Source organism: Erythrolamprus reginae, chromosome 11 (genome assembly GCF_031021105.1).
Source record: "Erythrolamprus reginae isolate rEryReg1 chromosome 11, rEryReg1.hap1, whole genome shotgun sequence".
In the NCBI taxonomy this organism is placed as follows: domain Eukaryota; kingdom Metazoa; phylum Chordata; class Lepidosauria; order Squamata; family Dipsadidae; genus Erythrolamprus; species Erythrolamprus reginae.
In genome coordinates, this window is record NC_091960.1 from 35,835,092 (window position 1) to 35,854,310 (window position 19,219).

The 19,219-nt window shown below is 42.8% G+C and overlaps 1 protein-coding gene across 1 annotated transcript in view; it reads right to left on the minus strand.

Annotated features, from left to right (window-relative positions):
- The window catches only part of ADGRB2 (adhesion G protein-coupled receptor B2), a 251,233-nt gene that overhangs the window by 88,475 nt on the left and 143,539 nt on the right, over positions 1–19,219 (minus strand). Inside the window, exons 10-16 of the mRNA XM_070764684.1 lie at positions 12,886–13,080; positions 10,657–10,725; positions 10,446–10,554; positions 8,454–8,600; positions 5,983–6,058; positions 5,749–5,851; positions 1,911–1,954 (exon numbers count right to left, since the gene is read on the minus strand). Of these exons, the coding sequence (XP_070620785.1) occupies positions 1,911–1,954; positions 5,749–5,851; positions 5,983–6,058; positions 8,454–8,600; positions 10,446–10,554; positions 10,657–10,725; positions 12,886–13,080 (743 nt within the window). The remainder of the gene's footprint in view (positions 1–1,910; positions 1,955–5,748; positions 5,852–5,982; positions 6,059–8,453; positions 8,601–10,445; positions 10,555–10,656; positions 10,726–12,885; positions 13,081–19,219) is intronic.

The window sequence follows — 19,219 nt, forward strand, 5'->3', positions numbered from 1 at the left end:
CAAAAAAATACAAGCGTATTAAAAATGGCCACCTGAACGATAGAGCCATTTCATCCCCGTGTTTGATGAGATAACCAGGTCTCAAGGGTCTTTTAGAATATCAAAATGGATGGAACTAATTTAACCTTTGAGGTTACCTCTGGCCCAGCTCCTGCCCCAAGGAATGTGCAGGTGGATATGGGGGAGACATCCACATGCCGCAGGCCTGTTTTGCTCCCAATGGAATCTGCCGATGAAGCCTCCTCTGACCAAGGAAGCATGAGTGACAGGGAAGAGGGGAGTTTGGCAGACAGCCCAGGAGGAGATCAATCATCTATATCATCCTTGGATTCTGAACAAGAATTAATGACACATCCAGGCATGCTTAGAGTGATGCATAGGAGACAACAACTGAAGGATTATTACAAGAGAAAATGAGGCCACCTGTGGTTGGGTGGGGCTCCAGTAATTAGGGCTGCTGCTATAAATAGCAGCATGAAAGAGTATCTGATCGCAGTTCTTCAGGAATGTGTTGCTGTTTTCTGGACTTTGTTGATTTTTCACACCTTTGAAACCAAAGCAGAGCAACGTGTGTGTGTGTGTCTCACTTCGTTGGAAGAAGAAGCGGTGTGAAGTTTCTTCACAGCTGCTAGCTAAGTACTTAATGACTGCTTAAGGGAAATTGTACAGACTGCCCGGTTGTTTTGGGACGAGTGCTCTTTGCAATACAAAAAGGGTGCTTTATTTTGAATTTTATGATAAAGAACATTGTTTTGAATTTTCAAACATGTGTGTGTCCGAAATTTGTACCCTTGAATTTTCGGGAGGCTCCTACCAGAGAGCCCAGCAGAACAGTGAAGGATAATCTTGCAAGCTTGGGATTCAACATGTGAAGGCATCAAGGAGATTCTCCCATCGTCATCACCAACACTATCTCTTGGATAGCCAAGCAACTAACTTCAGAATTAGTTTAGCTTATGTTTAGAAACTTTTGAGTTTGCAAATTATTCAACCAATACCCTACTTTCATCTTTGTGAAAGGTCTTGGGTAAGAAAGTATGGTATCGGTTGAATAACTTGCAGATAATCATTTCTGTCAATCATTGGCACAATGGCTTAATTACACAAATCACTTAATGCAGCAAGATTTAATTATTTAATGTAATCAATTTATAAGCCGCCCTTCTCCTGATGCGCTCAGGGTGGCATACGACAATAAAACGATATACAATAGTGTTCTGTCTGGGTCCCCCCAGACGCCAACACCAACCAAAAAGAGTAGCCAGACACACTGGTAAAAAGCAAAGGCAGTTGATATAATTCAAAGCAAACACAGGTAACAAAAACTGTTCTTACAGACAGGAACACTATGAAGCTTCACAGAGGTTTCGTGAAGGCCAGGCAATAAAACAGGATTCTTGCTGGCAAAAACAATGCTGGAGATAATAAAACCCATGCCTCCCCCAAGTCTTCCAGACTTCTAGGCCACAAGCCAAGATCAGAGACGCCGAGAATCGAAGCAAGGTCACAGGACTCCCAGTTGATAACTCTCCACAAGACTGTAAGGGTGGGCCTGCCTTTTCAACCCTGCTGAGGAGAACCACACCCAAACCTAGCTGTTGCCAATTCAAGGATGGAAATACCTTTCTAATTGGCCCCGTCTTTGAGCTGCTTGTCGCTGCCTCATGTCTATTATAGCCTGTGCGTCTTCATCCAATGAATCCAGGCTACTAGCCGGGGAGAGCCCCCCCCCGGGGGGTCCCAGGCTGCTCTCCCTCCTCCTCTTCCTGACGTTCCTCTCCCCCGTCTGCCTGGTCCTTCCCTTCCTGTTCACTGTCCTCCTCCTCTGGGCATGGATCCTGCAGAGATCCAGCCGGTCCCTGAGGAGCCTCAGGCTGAATCACAACAAATAGTAGATGAAATATACTCACACTTTTGTGTATTCCCAAGTCACACACTGTTGATGTGAGGTGCCCTGGACGACAAATAGGAAGAGAGTGGTGTGAGTGGGGAACAAGACATGGTACACCTACCAAATCCATGTATTTATTCCTCCTTCCCTCCCTCCCTCCCTCCCTCCCTCCATTTTCATATATTAATTTCTAATTATGATAAGTGGGTTATTTTCCTTCAGAGTGAATATCAGCAAAGATTTCAGAGACTGCCTAAGCATTCAATGCACATCAAACTATGTTGCTGTTTCCTATGCTCCCTGTTAGATACGAAAGCATTGGAAAAAGGCAGAAATTAAGTGTATAAATTTCAAGAATAATTACACTAAAGGGAGAATTCCTTCCCTTTCTTAATTACAACAGATGGAGTGAAACCCTTTATACTGATCTAACTAATGCAAAAAGAAAAAAGAAGTCCTGATTTGTTTTTTCTCCAGCAGTTTTCAGGAATAAAAATGAAATACAGGTAATCCTTGACTTACGACCATTTGTTTAGTGACCATTCAAAGTTACTATGGCACTTAAAAAGGGATTTATGACCATGTTCCAAACTTATGACCTTTGCAGCATCTCCAGGATCATCTCCTCAAATTACAGATGTTTGGCAACTGGTTCATATTTACGATGGTTCCCATGTCCCAAGGCCATATGGTCAGATGTTTGCAACCCTCTCACAAGCAAAGTCAGTGGGGAAGCCAGATTCATTTAATAAGAGGTTTATTAACTTATGAACTCCAGTGATCCACTAAACAACTGTGGCAAGAATTCACTTAACAAATGTCTCACTCAACAACAGAAATTTTGGGCTAACTTGTGATCATAAGTAGTGGATGGAGATGGACAGAGAGAGAGAGAGATTACATACACAAACTGTTGTGGTTAGCTCTGGCCCAGCTCCTGCCCCAAGGACTATGGATGTGGGGGAGACATCCACATGCTGCAGGCCTGTTTTGCCCCTGGTGGAATCTGATGATGAAGGTTCCTCTGACCAAGAAGACATGAGTGACAGGGAGGAGCAGAGTGTGGCAGACAGCTCAGAAGGAGATCAATTATCTAGCTCCTCCTTGGATTCAGAACAAGAGTTAATGATACAGCCACGCATGCGGAGAGCGATGCATAGTCAGCAACAACTGAGAGATTATTATCAAAGAAAATGAGGCCACTTGTGGTTGGGTGGGGCTGGGGTCATTAGTGAGGCTGCTATAAATAGCAGCCTGTGGGTTTGGCCATTGTGGAGGATTATCTGATCGTTGTGTTTCATGACTGCTTTGCTGACTTTGATCTTTGTGTGCTGATTTTTCCCTGCTTTGAAACTAAACCAGAGCAAAGTGTGTTTCACTTTGTGAAAGAAGGACTGTGAATTACCTCACAGCTGCAAGCTAAGTATCACAGAACTGATAAGGGACTTGTACAAATTACCAATTTGTTTGGAGACAAGTGCTCTTTGCTATACAAAAAGAGTGCTTTATTTATTTGCATTTTCGGTATAAAGAACATTGTTTTGAATTTTCAAACGTGTGTGTGTCTGACATTTGTATCTGTGAATTTTTGGGAGGATTCTACCAGAGAGCTCGACAGAACACAAACACCCCTACATTATTTATTTGTCTGATACTTCCTCTCAATACCTTTTCATTCTAAAGATGTTTGTGGGCTATTACCTTCTAATGCTGCTGATTAGGGGAATCAAAATCTCATTTCAATGTCCAAACACACGTAGACCTTGAGTTATAACCATCCTGAAAACAGGATCTTACAACCCAATTCATTGTTCTGATGGTTGGTCCCCCTCCACAGTCACGTGACCCAACTTTGCTCGGTAACATGGCCACATTTATGGCCGTTGGCAATGTCCCATTGCTATCTATTTGACGAATAGTTTTATCGAAATCTAATTCCTGTTTTTAGCAAAATTGTCTCCAGGGCGAACCATTGGTTTGGTTAATGACTGTGGCATTTGTTTAATGATCGTGACATTTGTTTAATCGCCACTGCAAAAAAATGTCATAAAATCAGGTGACTTGCTTTATGATTGTTACAATTTATGACCCTAATGGTCTGGCTTCATTATGGTCATATGTCCAGAACTACCTGTTTAGACATTTCTCCTGACTATGTTCTCAGAGAGCAAAATGATAATATTTCTCTTTTTCTTCATCCAGAGCTCTTTCTGATTAATTGGGTTGAGTGTGTACAAGTGCATAGTTATGGTTTTATGATATTGATTATGTTATGTTAATGTTTTTAATTGACTTTTTAAATTTTAATATTAGATTTGTAATGTATTGTACTATTGCTATGTTGTGAGCCGCCCCAAGTCTTCGGAGAGGGCCGGCATACAAATCTAATAAATTATTATTGTTACTGTTACTGTTACTGTCATTGTCGTTATTATTATTATTATTATTATTATTATTATTATTATTATTATGTCAGTACAACACAGCAAACAAGATCACTATGCTGGATTTCGTATTTTATCACCAGTCGGGCGCTTCCCAAGCACCTAGGACTGTGTGATGTAGCGGCGAATTATGTGTGTCGATCCCAGTAAAGCGGCCTTTTGCAATTGACAGATGGAGATTTTGTCAATTCCGATGGTTTTCAAATGTCTGCTGAGACCCTTTGGCACTGCGCCCAGCGTGCCAAGGACCACTGGGACCACTTTCACGGGCTTATGCCAGAGTCGTTGCAGCTCAATTTTTAGATCTTTGTATTTCACTAATTTCTCTAGCGGCTTCTCCTCAATTCTGCTGTCTCCTGGGATTGCGATATCGATGATCCATACTTTCTTTTTCTCCACAATCAGGATGTCTGGTGTGTTATGCTTCAGAATTGGGTCAGTCGGAAGTCGGAAGTCCCACAGTAGTTTTGCTTGCTCATTTTCGACCACTTTTTTGGGCTTATGATCCCACCAGTTCTTTGCCACTGGTAAATTATTATTATTATTATCATTTATTTATTTATTTATTACTTGGATTTGTATGCCGCCCCTCTCCGAAGACTCGGGGCGGCTCACAACATGTAAAAGACAAATCATAAGTAATCAACAATTTAAAATTTTAAAAATTTAAAAAACCCCACAAACTAACAGACTCACACACAAGCATACCATATATAAATTCAACGTGCCCGGGGGGGGGGATGTTTCAATTCCCCCATGCCTGACGGCAAAGGTGGGTTTTAAGAAGTTTGCGGAAGGCAGGAAGAGTAGGGGCAGTTCTAATCTCCGGGGGGAGTTGGTTCCAGAGGGCCGGTGCCGCCACAGAGAAGGCTCTTCCCCTGGGGCCCGCCAACCGACATTGCTTAGTTGACGGGACCCGGAGAAGGCCCACTCTGTGGGACCTAATTGGTCGCTGGGATTCGTGTTGTTGTTGTTGTTGTTATTGTTATTTTTATTATTATTATTATTATTATTATTATTATTATTATTATTATTATTATCATCATCATCACTACTACTACCATTATTATTATTATTATTATTATTATTATTATTATTATTATTATTATTCACTCATGCCATGTTTGGCCCTGGCCTGAATACTCAACCTCCAGCCATAGAGCATTATTTTGTAGCATAGTGATAATGGGATGTCTAAGTCAAGAGTCTGCCTTTTAATTATCCTGGGCTGGACTCCTCTACCCCAGTCTTTCCCAACCTTGGCAACTTGAAGATATCTGGACTTCAACTCCCAGAATCCCCCAGCCAAGGAATTCTGGGAGTTGAAGTCCAGATATCTTCAAGTTGCCAAGGTTGGGAAACACTGCTCTACCCAACTCAAAGACAAAAGTCCCACAAGACCCCCACACTTACATTGATAATATGGGACAATTCCACTGTGATCAAGGGTTCCACGGCCTTCGTTGGTGGCTTCACCGTCACTGTGAGAACTTTGGACATAACCGCTAGAGGACTTCTGTTGGTGAAATTGGCAATGTCACTGGAATGAGAACGCATTCCGAATAAAAAATGCACCTCGGATCTATTGCTGCAAACACATTACAAGACGGCTTTGCTTTTCACAAGCAATTGGGTAGACACACTCACCGAGGAGGGGGCAGAATTAATCCCAAGGTGCGATACAAGATGGCGCCGATGACAAAATAAGCCGAGTCATCTGTTTCTTCACACATAAGGAGAAAGAGGACAAGAGCCACATGGATTAATGCTGCAGCAACAAGGGCCATTTATGGAACATGAAATCTGGACTTTGTTGTGTTAAACAAGACTCATATATATATATGTGACATTTTTTGTGGTGTTAAACAAGACTCATATATATATATATATATGTCACTTTTTTTTTTTTGCTGAATTTGAAAATTAAGGGAGACTAGGATAGATCTATTTCAGCCTTATTTTGGCCTCATCAGCTAGCCATACCCACTGGGACTTGAACCTGCAACCTTTGCCTTGTAAGGCAGAGAATTATCCTCTAGGCTACAGTATCCAATCCCTTCAGCTCAGCACCAGGGAAGGGTTACATATTTTTGTGTCGAATCACCCTGGTGTATTGAAGGAACATCACAGCTCCTTATTTGCCTCTCGGCCCAACCCAGGGACATTTCCAAGGCAGTTAATTTTATTGATAGCCGACAATTCTATCTGTATGTGTCACATGGTTTTTTTTTTGCTGAATTTGAAAATATGTATGTATTAGAAATTGGAAATTAAATGTATGAATTACAAATATAACATAAGATATAAATGGTAACAATAAGGATATCTTTTACTTACATAGTTTGAGAAATATATTATTGATACAAAATTTTATGTATTACTATGTATAATAATACTATCATTTTCCTAAATCACTTGATTTTGTATCCTTTCCCCCTACCCTTTTTCTCTTCCTGTTTATACTCCCCTCCCCTTTTTATTAATTTAATAAATAAACTATTTTAAAAAAATAAAACACCAAAGCAAGCTGCATGAACTGAGTTCAAGAGAGAATCAAATCCTTACAACTCCCTCAATAAGGATTTTAAAATATTTTTTTTAATACTGGGGTGTAATTTTTCAAACATATGGCAGGTTGAAGATACACATTCATTTCAGCTTTGTAACACATGTCTGCGGAGAGGGGCGGCATACAAATCTAAATAATAAATAAATAAATATAAATGGGGCTATAAATATCTAAGCCTCGCGTTTCCACCTCTATTTGAAATCTGGAGAAAGAGGCTGGACTTTCACAATAGCCAAGATAGAATCTGCAACTGCCAAATCAAAATTAGAAACATCACATCCAACTCTGTGAGTCAGTTATAATAATAACCACACTTCAGTCCAGCCCATATAATAATGTCTGTAAGCAGAGATTAGCAATCATGTCAGAGACAAAAGAATCTGGCTTTAAAAACTGGTGTTTTGGCAGCCAAGTGTAAGCAAATAAATCTGAAATGTTCTGAACTCTTTCCAATTTATCTATAAAGATCGGATTAAAAAAAACTGAACAGAACTCCATTGTTCTACTGTGCTGATTTTAATAGCAACAGCACTTAGACTTATATGCAGCTTCATGTATGTTAATTTATTTAATTAGATGTCGACGCTGCCCTTCTCAACTGACTCATGCAATTTATAGCCCTCTCTAAGTGGTTTACAGAGTCAGAACATTTCCCCCAACGATCTGGGTCCTCATTATTGGAAAGATGGAAGGCTGAGACAATCTTGAGCTTGTGAGATTCGAACTTGAACAGTCAGTAGAAGTAGCCTGCAGTACTCCATTCTAACCACCAGCATGGTTCATAGATCATTTACATAAACAGATCATTTCTATGAGTCTTTATCAGGTCAAAACTGTTTTCAAAGGGCAAACTGTCCTTTTTCCCTATTCTTAAGAGAAATCTAAGGCTCATAGCTAAGAAGGTCAGCAGGGCCAAAAAGGTCTGTGTTTCTCAACCTCGGGAACTTTGATACGGGTGGACTTCAATTCCCAGAATTCCTGAGTGGGAGAATTCAGGAAGTTGAAGTCCAATCATCTCAAAGTTAACATGCTTGAGAGAGAGACTAGCATAGGGAGTTTGATGAGAACCTCTTTTAAAGTCTAGCATTCTTCAGAAAGACCCAGGATTTCCCAACGGAGTAGCAGGAGGGAAGTGTTTTTAATAGGAAAGTGAACCCAAGAACAAGGGGGCACAATCTGAAGTTAGTTGGGGGAAAGATCAAAAGCAACCTGAGAAAACATTATTTCACTGAAAGAGTCGTAGATGCTTGGAACAAACTTCCAGCAGACGTGGTTGGTAAATCCACAGGAACTGAATTTAAAGATGCCTGGATTAAACATAGATCCATTGTAAGATAAAATACAGGAAATAGTATAAGGGCAGACTCGATGGACCATGAGGTCTTTTTCTGCCGTCAGTCTTCTATGTTTCTATGTTTCTAATAGTATCTGGGAGCACATGTCATCTTCAAGCTGCTCATCCCTACTCTAACCACTACTCCTGGGTCTCCTTTTCCCCCCACCTCCACCTACCCTCTCAATGAGTCGCTCCCTTGTGGAGGCTACGTACCAGATGAGGAGAGATTGAGAACTTCTTTGGGAATGAAGATCTTGTCTTCGGAGTGGCGGGCCCAATCCTTCATGCCCCGACGCCCCTTCATGGGGAAATTGATGTCACTGGACACAGCAGAAACAGGCTCTCTCTGGATGCTAATCACTGCCAAGGGAGGGAAGTGGACAGAGAGGAGAAAGAAGGGCTGGGTGTCACTCTGGGATAGAGATCAGGAAATAAAAGCACGCTCCATCCTCATCCTTAACCCCATGGCCTCCTAGAACAGGGACAGAATTGGGCAGATTACTTTCCTTGGTGGCCATCAAACTCAGTTCACTAAAGGTTTATAAAGGTTATTTTAATTTTGAAAATGCAGAGGACATGCTGTAAATCTAACAAAACACCATCTGCTAACATCTAGAGGTAGTCCTCCACTTGCAACCATTCATTTAGGGACAAGTTCAGATCGTGCAGAATGCAGCTGCGAGAGCAATCATGGGCTTCCCTAAATGCGCCCATGTCACACCAAGACTCCGCAGTCTGCATTGGTTGCCGATCAGTTTCCGGTCACAATTCAAAGTGTTGGTTATGACCTATAAAGCCCTTCATGGCACCGGGCCAGACTATCTCAGGGACCGCCTTCTGCCGCACGAATCCCAGCGACCAGTTAGGTCCCACAGAGTGGGCCTTCTCCGGGTCCCATCAACTAAACAATGTCGGTTGGCGGGACCCAGGGGAAGAGCCTTCTCTGTGGCGGCCCCGGCCCTCTGGAACCAATTCCCCCCAGAGATTAGAATTGCCCCCACCCTCCTTGCCTTTCGTAAGCTCCTTAAAACCCACCTCTGCCGCCAGGCATGGGGGAATTGAGATACTCTTTCCCCCTAGGCTGTTACAATCTTATGCATGGTATGTCTGTATGTATGATAGGTTTTTATATAATGGGTTTTTAACTGTTTTTAGTATTGGATTATTATTGTATACTGTCTTATTATTGCTGTTAGCCGCCCCGAGTCTTCGGAGAGGGGCGGCATACAAGTCCAATCAATCAATCAATCAATCAATCCCAAAGAAGCAGGAAAGACATTTGAAACACTTTCTTCAAGAAGGGGTTTGAGTGAAAAATAGCTGTGAACCTTTGGGGGTGGAATAAACAAGGCAGAACATCCTCCAATTTTTTAAAATAAAGATAACTATAGAGATATTTCCAGAAGTCATAAGATGGATAATGGGAGCTGCATACATCTGGCAAATAAACCTCCTTCTGCTCTACCATGAAGTTCACAATGGATTGCAAGAGTCTGAGCCCAAATCTAATAAATAAATAAATGTATTTATTTATTTATTAGATTTGTATGCCGCCCCTCTCCGAAGACTCCGGGCGGCTAACAACAATAAAAAAGACAATGTAAACAAATCTAATATTAAAAATAATCTTAAAAACCCCAATTTAAAGAACCACTCATACATACAAGCATACCATGTATAAATTCTATAAGCCTAGGGGGGAAGGGAAATTTAAATTCCCCCATGCCTGACGACAGAGGTGGCTTTTAAGGAGCTTGCGAAAGGCAAGGAGGGTGGGGGCAACTCTGATATCTGGGGGGAGATGGTTCCAGAGGGTTGGGGCCGCCACAGAGAAGGCTCTTCTCTTGGGTCCCGCCAAACGACATTGTTTAGCCAACTCTGTGGGACCTAACCGGTCGCTGGGATTTGTGCGGCAGAAGGCGGTCGCTGAGATAATCTGGTCCGGTGCCAGGAAGGGCTTTATAGGTCATAGCCAACACTTTGAATTGTGACCGGAAATTGATCAGCAACCAATGCAGACTGTGGAGTGTTGGAGTAACATGGGCATATTTGGGGAATCCCATGATTGCTCTCGCAGCTGCATTCTGCACGATCTGAAGTTTCCGAACACTTTTCAAAGGTAGCCCCATGTAGAGAGCGTTATCCATTCCTTATCCCAAGCCCCAAAGAAACTATCCATCTGTCCAATCCCTTCCAGTTGCTTACCCAAGTTGTCTGTAACAATAAGGGAACTCTGGAAAGCTTTCAGGGCCCCTCCTACCAGATGGATGAAATCTTCAACCACCTTCATCAGGAGGACGGAACCAGGCAACACCTGTGCAGGGAACGGAGGAATTGGAATCAATGGAGACCTCCCTTAATTAACTCCCACTCCATGAAAGACACCAGAAGCACAGGTTCATGCCCAGCTACACACCTGTTGTGCATCTTCCCACTTCTCCCTGTTTTCTGCATCTACCATGTAGCTCACCACCTGGAAGAAACGCTGGAGGGAAAGAGGAGAAAGTGAAGGAAAGAGACCAGGAGGCGAGAAACAGTTGCAATATTTATGGCAATTTGCCCGTAGGCAGTTTTCACAATTTCCCAGCAGCAAATTCCATTCAACCCCATTTTTATATCTCTCTTTATATATTTGGCTGAAAATCCTGCGCTTGAATATTCATGCTTACTTTTTTAAAGAAACATTCACAAGCATTTCCTAGGGTCCCCTGTGGTTTGCAAGTCATTCCTGCCGTTATTAAATATAGAATTTTGTACATATCTGCCCTTCCCCAATTCAGATGGATGCCCATATTGCAAGCTTTGGAGGGGGAAAAAATGAGTTCTACTTATTTTGAAGGCTGAAATGGCTCTGTTTGTATACAAGTCAACATTAAGCAATTTTTATTGTTCCCCGACTTTGTGTAAAGTTGCATTCTGAGCAGGCTCAAAAATTAAGAGGCAGAATCCACCTGAGATATCTCACTAGTCATCATAACGTGTTTCTTTTGCATTTCTCCAAAAATGCCTCCTGGTGAGGCATAGATCAGACATAGAAAAACTGCGTTTGCAAACAGGTTCAGCCCTAACATGTCCAGGTTTAGCAGAAGAAAAACAAACTGCTGATTAGCCATTGTAAGCCACACAGAAAATGAATGGTTGCACTTTAAAAACCCATTTGAAGTGTTCTTGTTGTCAGATGGTGCCTAAACAAAGAGCTATGTAATATAATGTCTTCCCATGATGGCCTAGTTCAATGATGGCGAACCTATGGCAAGGGTGCCACAGGTGGCACACAGAGCCATATCTGCTGGCACCCAAGCTGTTGCTCTAGCTGAGTTCCAAAGTGCATGTGTGTGCTGGCCAACTGATTTTTGGCTCACACAGTGGCTCTGGGAGGTCGTTTTTGGCTTCCAGAGAGCCTCCAGGGGGCTCCGAGTCTTCGGAGAGGGGCGGCGTACAAATCTAATAAATAGTAATAATAATAATAATGAGGGAGGACATTTTTACCCTCCCTCGGCTCCAGGGAAGCCTTTGGAATCTAGGGACAGTGAAACACAAGCCTACTGGGCCCACCAGAAGTTGGGAAACAGGCCATTTCCAGCCTCCAGAGGGCCTCCGGGGGGGCAGGATAAGCAGTTTTTGCACTCCCCAGGCATTGAATTATGGGTGTGAGCACTCATGCACGCACAATAGTGCATGTGCACTATCATTCAGCATCCGAGAGAAAAAAGGTTAGCCATCACTGGCGTAGTTCCATTATGGCGAACCTATGGCACTCATGCCATAGGTGGCACGTGGAGCCCTATCGGAGGGCACAAGAGGCATTGGCCTATGTCAGCTCCAGTGTGTGTGTAAATGCTGGCCAGCTGATTTTTGGCCTTGGGGAAGGGTGTTTCTCCTTCCGGAAGCTGCAGGGCAGCTTCCCTAAAGCCCCAGAGTGCAAAAAACAGCTCAATGAGCAAACTGGAAATTCAACAAAACAGACTTCTGGTTTGCCCATTGTGCTGTTTTTTGTACTCCGGAGGGAGTCAGGGACACTTTCCTGAAGGCTCTGGAGTGCAAAAAACAGCACAACAGGGAAAATGGAAGCCCATTTTGCTAAACTTCCAGTCTGCCCATTTTTCACCGTCCCAGGCTTCAGTGAGGATGGAGGGGATCTTAGTACAGTGGTACCTCTACCTAAGAAGGCCTCTGCTTACGAACCTTTCTAGATAAGAAACGGGTGTTCAAGATTTTTTTTTGACTCTTCTCAAGAACCATTTTCCACTTACAAACCCGAGCCTCCGAAACTCTAACTGGAAAAGGCAGGGAGAAGCCTCCATGTGGCCTCTCTAGGAATCTCCTGGGAGTTAACAGGGCCGGAAAAGGCGGGGAGAAGCCTCCATGGGGCCTCTCTAAGAATCTCCTGGGATGAAACAGGGCCTCCACCCTCCCTGTGGTTTCCCCAATCACACACATTATTTGCTTTTACATTGATTCCTGTGGGAAAAATGGCTTCTTCTTACAAACTTTTCTACTTAAGAACCCGGTCACGGAACGAATTAAGTTTGTAAGTAGAGGTACCACTATATATACAATACGACCAGTCCCTTCAGCTCCAATGACTTCATGAACTTAAAGAGTCAAATAATGTTTTCTTCTCCTTCGGATGTCAACATAATACCTGCACGTCATCTGAGGAAGGAATATAGGTGGCTCTTTTGTAAGTATCTGTGACATTGCGCAAGATCTCCACTGAGAAGAGCAGGTCTCCACTGTAGTAGCTTCGGCGGGCAACGAGCTCCAGCAGGCTACGGACCACCTGGGACATGCCCTCGCCTGCCAGCATGCGCTGGCCCTTTGCCAGGTGCTCACGAAGCTTGAGATGGAGAAGGAGAGAAAGGGAACAAGGTCAGATCATGGATTAAAACCAAGGATATTTTTCTCTCTTCAGGTGCAACATATGAACAAAATGCCATCGCAAGCATCATAGAAACATAGAAGACTGACGGCAGAAAAAGACCTCATGATCCATCTAGTCTGCGTAGTTCAATTGGTTGTCTCAAAGTGGCTTTTCAAAAGACAACTGGACTTCCTTGGGGGTCCCCCCCTCCCCTGAAAACGTTGCACTGCTCATTCAAGAAGCTTATTCAGTTCTGATTGAATGGTGGGGAATGGATGGCTGCTGACCAGGGTGCTGACCAGATAACTGCTAAGGAATACAAATCCTTCCATTTCTCACCATTCATAAACATTTCAGTTGGTTCAAAAAGCAATGGCCCACATGGTTTTGTGCAAGCCAAGGGGTTCACAGGTCTCCTCTCTCCTGTGGGAGCTCCATGGGCTTCGGATTTGCTACAGGTTCCAACTCAAGGTGGTGATTGTCACCTTTGAAACCCTACTTGGCTTGAGATCAAATTATTGGAGGGATCGCCTCCTCTGGCTTATTTTAGAAACATGGAAGATTGATGGCCGAAAAAGACCTCATGGTCCATCTAGTCTGCCCTTATACTATTTCCTGTATTTTTTTCTTAGGATGGATCTATGTTTATCCCAGGCATGTTTAAATTCAGTTACTGTGGATTTACCAACCACATTTATTTATTTATTTATTTATTTATTACTTAGATTTGTATGCCGCCCCTCTCCTAGGACTTCTATTGGTTCCACAATTATAATGTTGAAGATCTGAAAGATTTCTGCTATGGTAGTTGGGACTTTTGCTCCTTCTGAAGCTGATTGATTTTGCATCAATTGATTAGCAACAGATACTCTATCTCCCCATCTTTAGGAAGGGGACCTCCACAGAAGCCCATAAAAGAGGGTTGAATTTCAGCAAGAGCTGAAAGCAAAGGTCCTGGAAGTTGTTGAGTTGAGTTGGATCCTTGCGCCATTTAGGACAGAGAGCCTGGGGGGAATAACTGACCACATAAGAGAGGGTACACAACTTGGGTGTTCTCCTCGATCCAAAGATGTTAGAACAACATCTTTCACCTGTAGCGAGGGGGGGCCTTTGCCCAGGTTCGCCTGGTGCACCAGTTGAGGCCCTATTTGGACAAGGAGTCCTGCTCACAGTCACTCATGCCCTCATCACCTTGAGGTTTGACTACTGCAATGCTCTCTACATGGGGCTACCTTTGAAGAGTGTTCGGAAACTACAAATCATGCCGAACATGGCAGCGCAAACCGTTATGGGTTTTCCCAGATATACACATGTTTCCTCAACACTTCACGGCCTAGGTTGGCTGCTGATCAGTTTCCAGAGACAATTCAAAGTGTTGGTGATGACCTATAAAGCCCTACATGGCATCAGACCAGATTACTTACGGGACCACAAATCCCAGTGCCCAATAAGGTCCCACAGAGTTGGCCTTCTCCAGGTCCCATTGACCAAACAATGTCATCTGGTGGGACCTACGGAAAGAGCCTTCTCTGTGGCGGCTCCGGGCCTCTGGAATCAGCTCCCTCTGGAGATTCAGACTGCCCCCACCCTCCTCACCTTCTACAAGACACTTAAGACCCATCTATGTCACCAGGCATGGGGCAGCTAGACAATGCCCCCTTCTTCTCTGACAGTCAAATGTTATGTATGGATGTGATTGAGAAGACTGACTGTTTTTATATAGTGTAATGGGTTTTCAGTTACTGTTTTTTAAATTTTTAGATTTGTATACATATTGTTTGCATTGCATGTTGTGAGCCGCTCCGGGTCCTCGGAGTGGGGCAGCATACAAGTCTAATAAATTGAAATTGAATTGAACTCACTTCTCTATACCAAGACTTCAACTCTCTATGAATACCTTCATAGGTTAGGAGTTAAAACTTTCAAGAGCTTTATTTATTTTTATTTATTTATTCATTTGTCCAATACACAATACATATGGAAGAGAATAGACATGAAGTAATATATACAAAAATAGAGGAGAAGATATATATGAAAGGAAGAAAACATATATGATATATGAGATAAAGGAAAGACAGTTGGACAGGGGATGAAAGGCACACTAGTGCCCTTACTGACCTCTTAGGAACCTGGAGAGGTCAATCATGGAGAGTCTAGGGGAGAAATGTTGGGGGTTAGGGGTTGACACTATTGAGTCCGGTAATGAGCTCCACGCTTCGACAACTCGATTGTTAAAGTCAAGTTTGGAGCGGTTAATATTAAGTTTGAATCTGTTGCGTGCTCTTGTGTTGTTGCGGTTGAAGCTGAAGTAGTCATTGACCGGTAGGACGTGGCAGCATATGATCTTGTGGGCTTCTAAGAAAGAGCTTAAGCAACCCTTCTTAAATCCCAGCCACAAATTATGGAGAGAAAACCCTAGGAGACAACTCAGCAGAAACTGAAAAATACAAAGTTTCTGGGTCTCTTTCAATTTTCTCCCTAAGGCAAGATCTTTATTTTTCTCCCTACTTCTTAAGACCTGAATGAGTAAGATTGTCCAGGTAACTTTCGACAACTCAGCAAAGGCGCACAGCTTCCATGGTCAGCCAGATTAACACAATCCTCAATTTCCCCCTTGCGAGAATTTACTGAGAAATCAACACCCCAAGGATTGGTCTGCTCAGCCAATATTAATTTGATGAAATAGTTCCTAACCCCCTTTCCTTCATCTTTATTGCCAGAGTGTTAGTAGGTGTTCTTATTTTCTATCATAGCATGAAGGAGAGCGAGTAAAATATAGTGGGAGATACTGGAAGGGAGAGCAGCCCTCCCCACACCTGGGTTTGAGTCAGGGGCAGATTCCTATCACCGCTGCTACTGATGCACTGAATGTGCGGCTTTTGGTTATCTTGCATGCAAGTGTGTGCATCCCAGTGTGTTTTTGGCTTCTGTGCATGCACACACGCCACACTTCTGCCACACAAATCCCACAGAGTTGGCCTTCTCCAGGTCCCGTCGACCAGACAATGTCATAGTGGCCTAGAAAGCTTAGAACTAAGACGCCTTAAACAAGATCTAAGTATTGCCCACAAGATCATATGCTGCAACGTCCTGCCTGTCGGCGACTACTTCAGCTTCAACCACAACAACACAAGAGCACACAACAGATTTAAACTTAATATTAACCGCTCCAAACTTGACTGTAAAAAATATGACTTTAGCAATCGTGTTGTCGAAGCGTGGAACTCATTACCTGACTCTGTAGTATCATCCCCAAACCCCCAACACTTTACCCTTAGATTATCTACAGTTGACCTATCCAGATTCCTAAGAGGTCAGTAAGGGGCGAGTACAAGTGCACTAGAGTGCCTTCCATCCCCTGTCCTATTGCTCTCCGATATCTCCTATACCTTTCTTCTATTCCTATATCTCTTCTTCTATTCTTTCATTGATATGTTCTATTCCTATATCTTCTTTTCTATTATTTCTTAGATATATTTTGCTATGAGTATCTCCTCTATAACCTTCATCATGTATTTTACTATGCGTATATAGATATATAACCACTAAAACCCTCATTGTGTATTGGACAAAATAAATAAATAAATAAAATAAATAAATAGAGAAACCTCCAACCCAACATCAATCATCTTAGCAGTCTTCAATAGTCTTCAGGCAGCAAGGGGAAAAAAAAAAGTATTTTCCAACATTTGAGGGGCTGTCACAGAGAAGAGGGGTTTGACTTGGCAAAGTCCTTAGAGGTAACGGAAGCGTCCATCCTGGTTCCTTGGACCGGACGCCGTTCCAAAAAGAGAGTACTATGACTGATGGGGAAGGAAGAGAAAAAGGCTATTCTATGACGATGGCTATTCTATAAAGGAGGGGAATAGGGGTTTCATGTGCAAATGGACTGAGAGTGGCTACAACAGCTGAGGATCTACGGGGAAAAAGAAAACATTTAAAGAGCAAAGATATAGTTAAGATAACGAAACATACAGCTACAAGCATGGGAATAGGAACACTGAAATAAAGCACAGACAGAGATTTGGAGATTAAATATGAATGGAAATAGCTGTAAAGTGATAGCAGTGGGAAGATTTCTCCGTCCCTCAGCTCTGTGTAGTTTTACATCTCTAGGATTTGATGGTTTCCTCTTGCTTCCTGAAGGCTGCAAATGGTCCTCAACTTATGGACCAACACTTAGTGACTGTTCAAAGTTAAAATTGCCCAGGATCTGTCTCCCTCAGTCAGTCATCAGACTGCAGCCTAGGTGGTTTTTGCCAGAAACTAGTGTGTTCTTCTGGGTTTTGGCAAAAAAAACGCCCATAGTGGACAATGGATTTATTGAATAACCATGGTGTACATTTAGTGATCATGACATTTGCTGAACATCCACGATATTTGCATTACAGCCAATCCCAGAAAAGCCCATAAAATCAAGGATAATAATTTGGTGAGCCATTTTATGATCATCACAATTTATGACCGGAATTGTGGGTTCAATTATGGTCATAAGCCAAATAGGTCACTTGTGTGGCTAAGGGAGGTTCTTGCCTTTGAGTTGGAGGTTTACTTTTAGAATAGAGTAACAGAGTTGGAAGGGAACTTGGAGGTTTTCTAGTGCAACCTCTGCTTAGGTAGGAATCCCTTAAACATTTCAGACAAACCCAACATCTGGACCCGGATTGTGGCGGCCATAGGCTGGCTCTGTTAAAATGTGCTATTGCTAACATGTTGTAAGCCGCCCTGAGTCTAAGGAGAAGGGCGGCATAAAAATTGAATAAATAAATTAATAATAAATAAATCTTCCAGCATTGGAGCATTCACAACTTCTGGAGGCAAACAGTTCCACCGATTAATTGTTCTAACTCTTTGGAAATTTTTCCTTAGTTCTAAGTTGCTTCACTATTGATTAGTTTCCACCCATTGCTTCTTAGGCGACCAGGTGCTTTGGAGAATAGATTCTTCTTTGTGGCAATCTTTGAGATATTGGAACAATGCTATCACGTCTCCCCTAGTCCTACTTTCCATTAAACTAGACATACCCAATTCCTGCAACCGTTCTTCATATGTTTTAGTCTCCAATCCCCTAATCATCTTTGTTGCTCTTCTCTGCACTCTTTCAAGAGTCTCACGAATCCCAGCGACCAGTTAGGTCCCACAGAGTTGGCCTTCTCTGGGTCCCGTCAACTAAACAATGTCGCTTGGCGGGGCCCAGGGGAAGAGCCTTATCTGTGGCGGCCCCGACCCTCTGGAACCAACTCCCCCCAGAGATTAGAATAGCCCCCACCCTCCTTGCCTTTCTTAAGCTCCTCAAAACCCACCTCTGCCGTCAGGCATGGGGGAATTAAGATAATCTTTCCCCCTAGGCTTTTACAATTTATGTATGGTATGTTTGTATATATGATTGGTTTTATAACAAGGGTTTTTAGCTGTTGTAGTATTGGATTTTTACATTCTGTTTTTTGTCACTGTTGTTAGCCGCCCCGAGTCGACGGAGAGGGGCGGCATACAAATCCAATAAATAGATAGATAGATAGATAGATAGATAGATAGATAGATAGATAGATAGATAGATAGATAGATAAATAAATAAATAAATAAATAAATTGTATGACAAAACCTGGATGTAGTATCCAAGTGTGACTTTACCAAAGTATTATAAAATGATATTAACAGCCTAAAACTGTGCTGGCTTTTTTGGTAGCTGGAGCACACTGCAGTACACTTTCCAGAAAGACTGCTGTCTTCCTGGCTTAATTTATTTTTGATATATGCAGCTACATGCTTACTTTCAGTTCTCTTTTAATATGGGGGGGGGGGAAACCCTCTCCAAAGTAGGAGTGTGGCTGTTTTAACCCTCCTTTCTAGGTGTTGTGGTTAGCTCTGGCCCAGCTCCTGCCCCAAGGACTGTGGATGTGGGGGAGACATCCACATGCTGCAGGCCTGTTTTGCCCCCGGTGGAATCTGCTGATGAAGGCTCCTCTGACCAAGAAGACATGAGTGACAGGGAGGAGGAGAGTGTGGCAGACAGCTCAGAAGGAGATCAATTCTCTAGCTCCTCCTTGGATTCCGAACAAGAGTTAATGATACAGCCACGCATGCGGAGAGTGATGCATAGGCAGCAACAACTGAG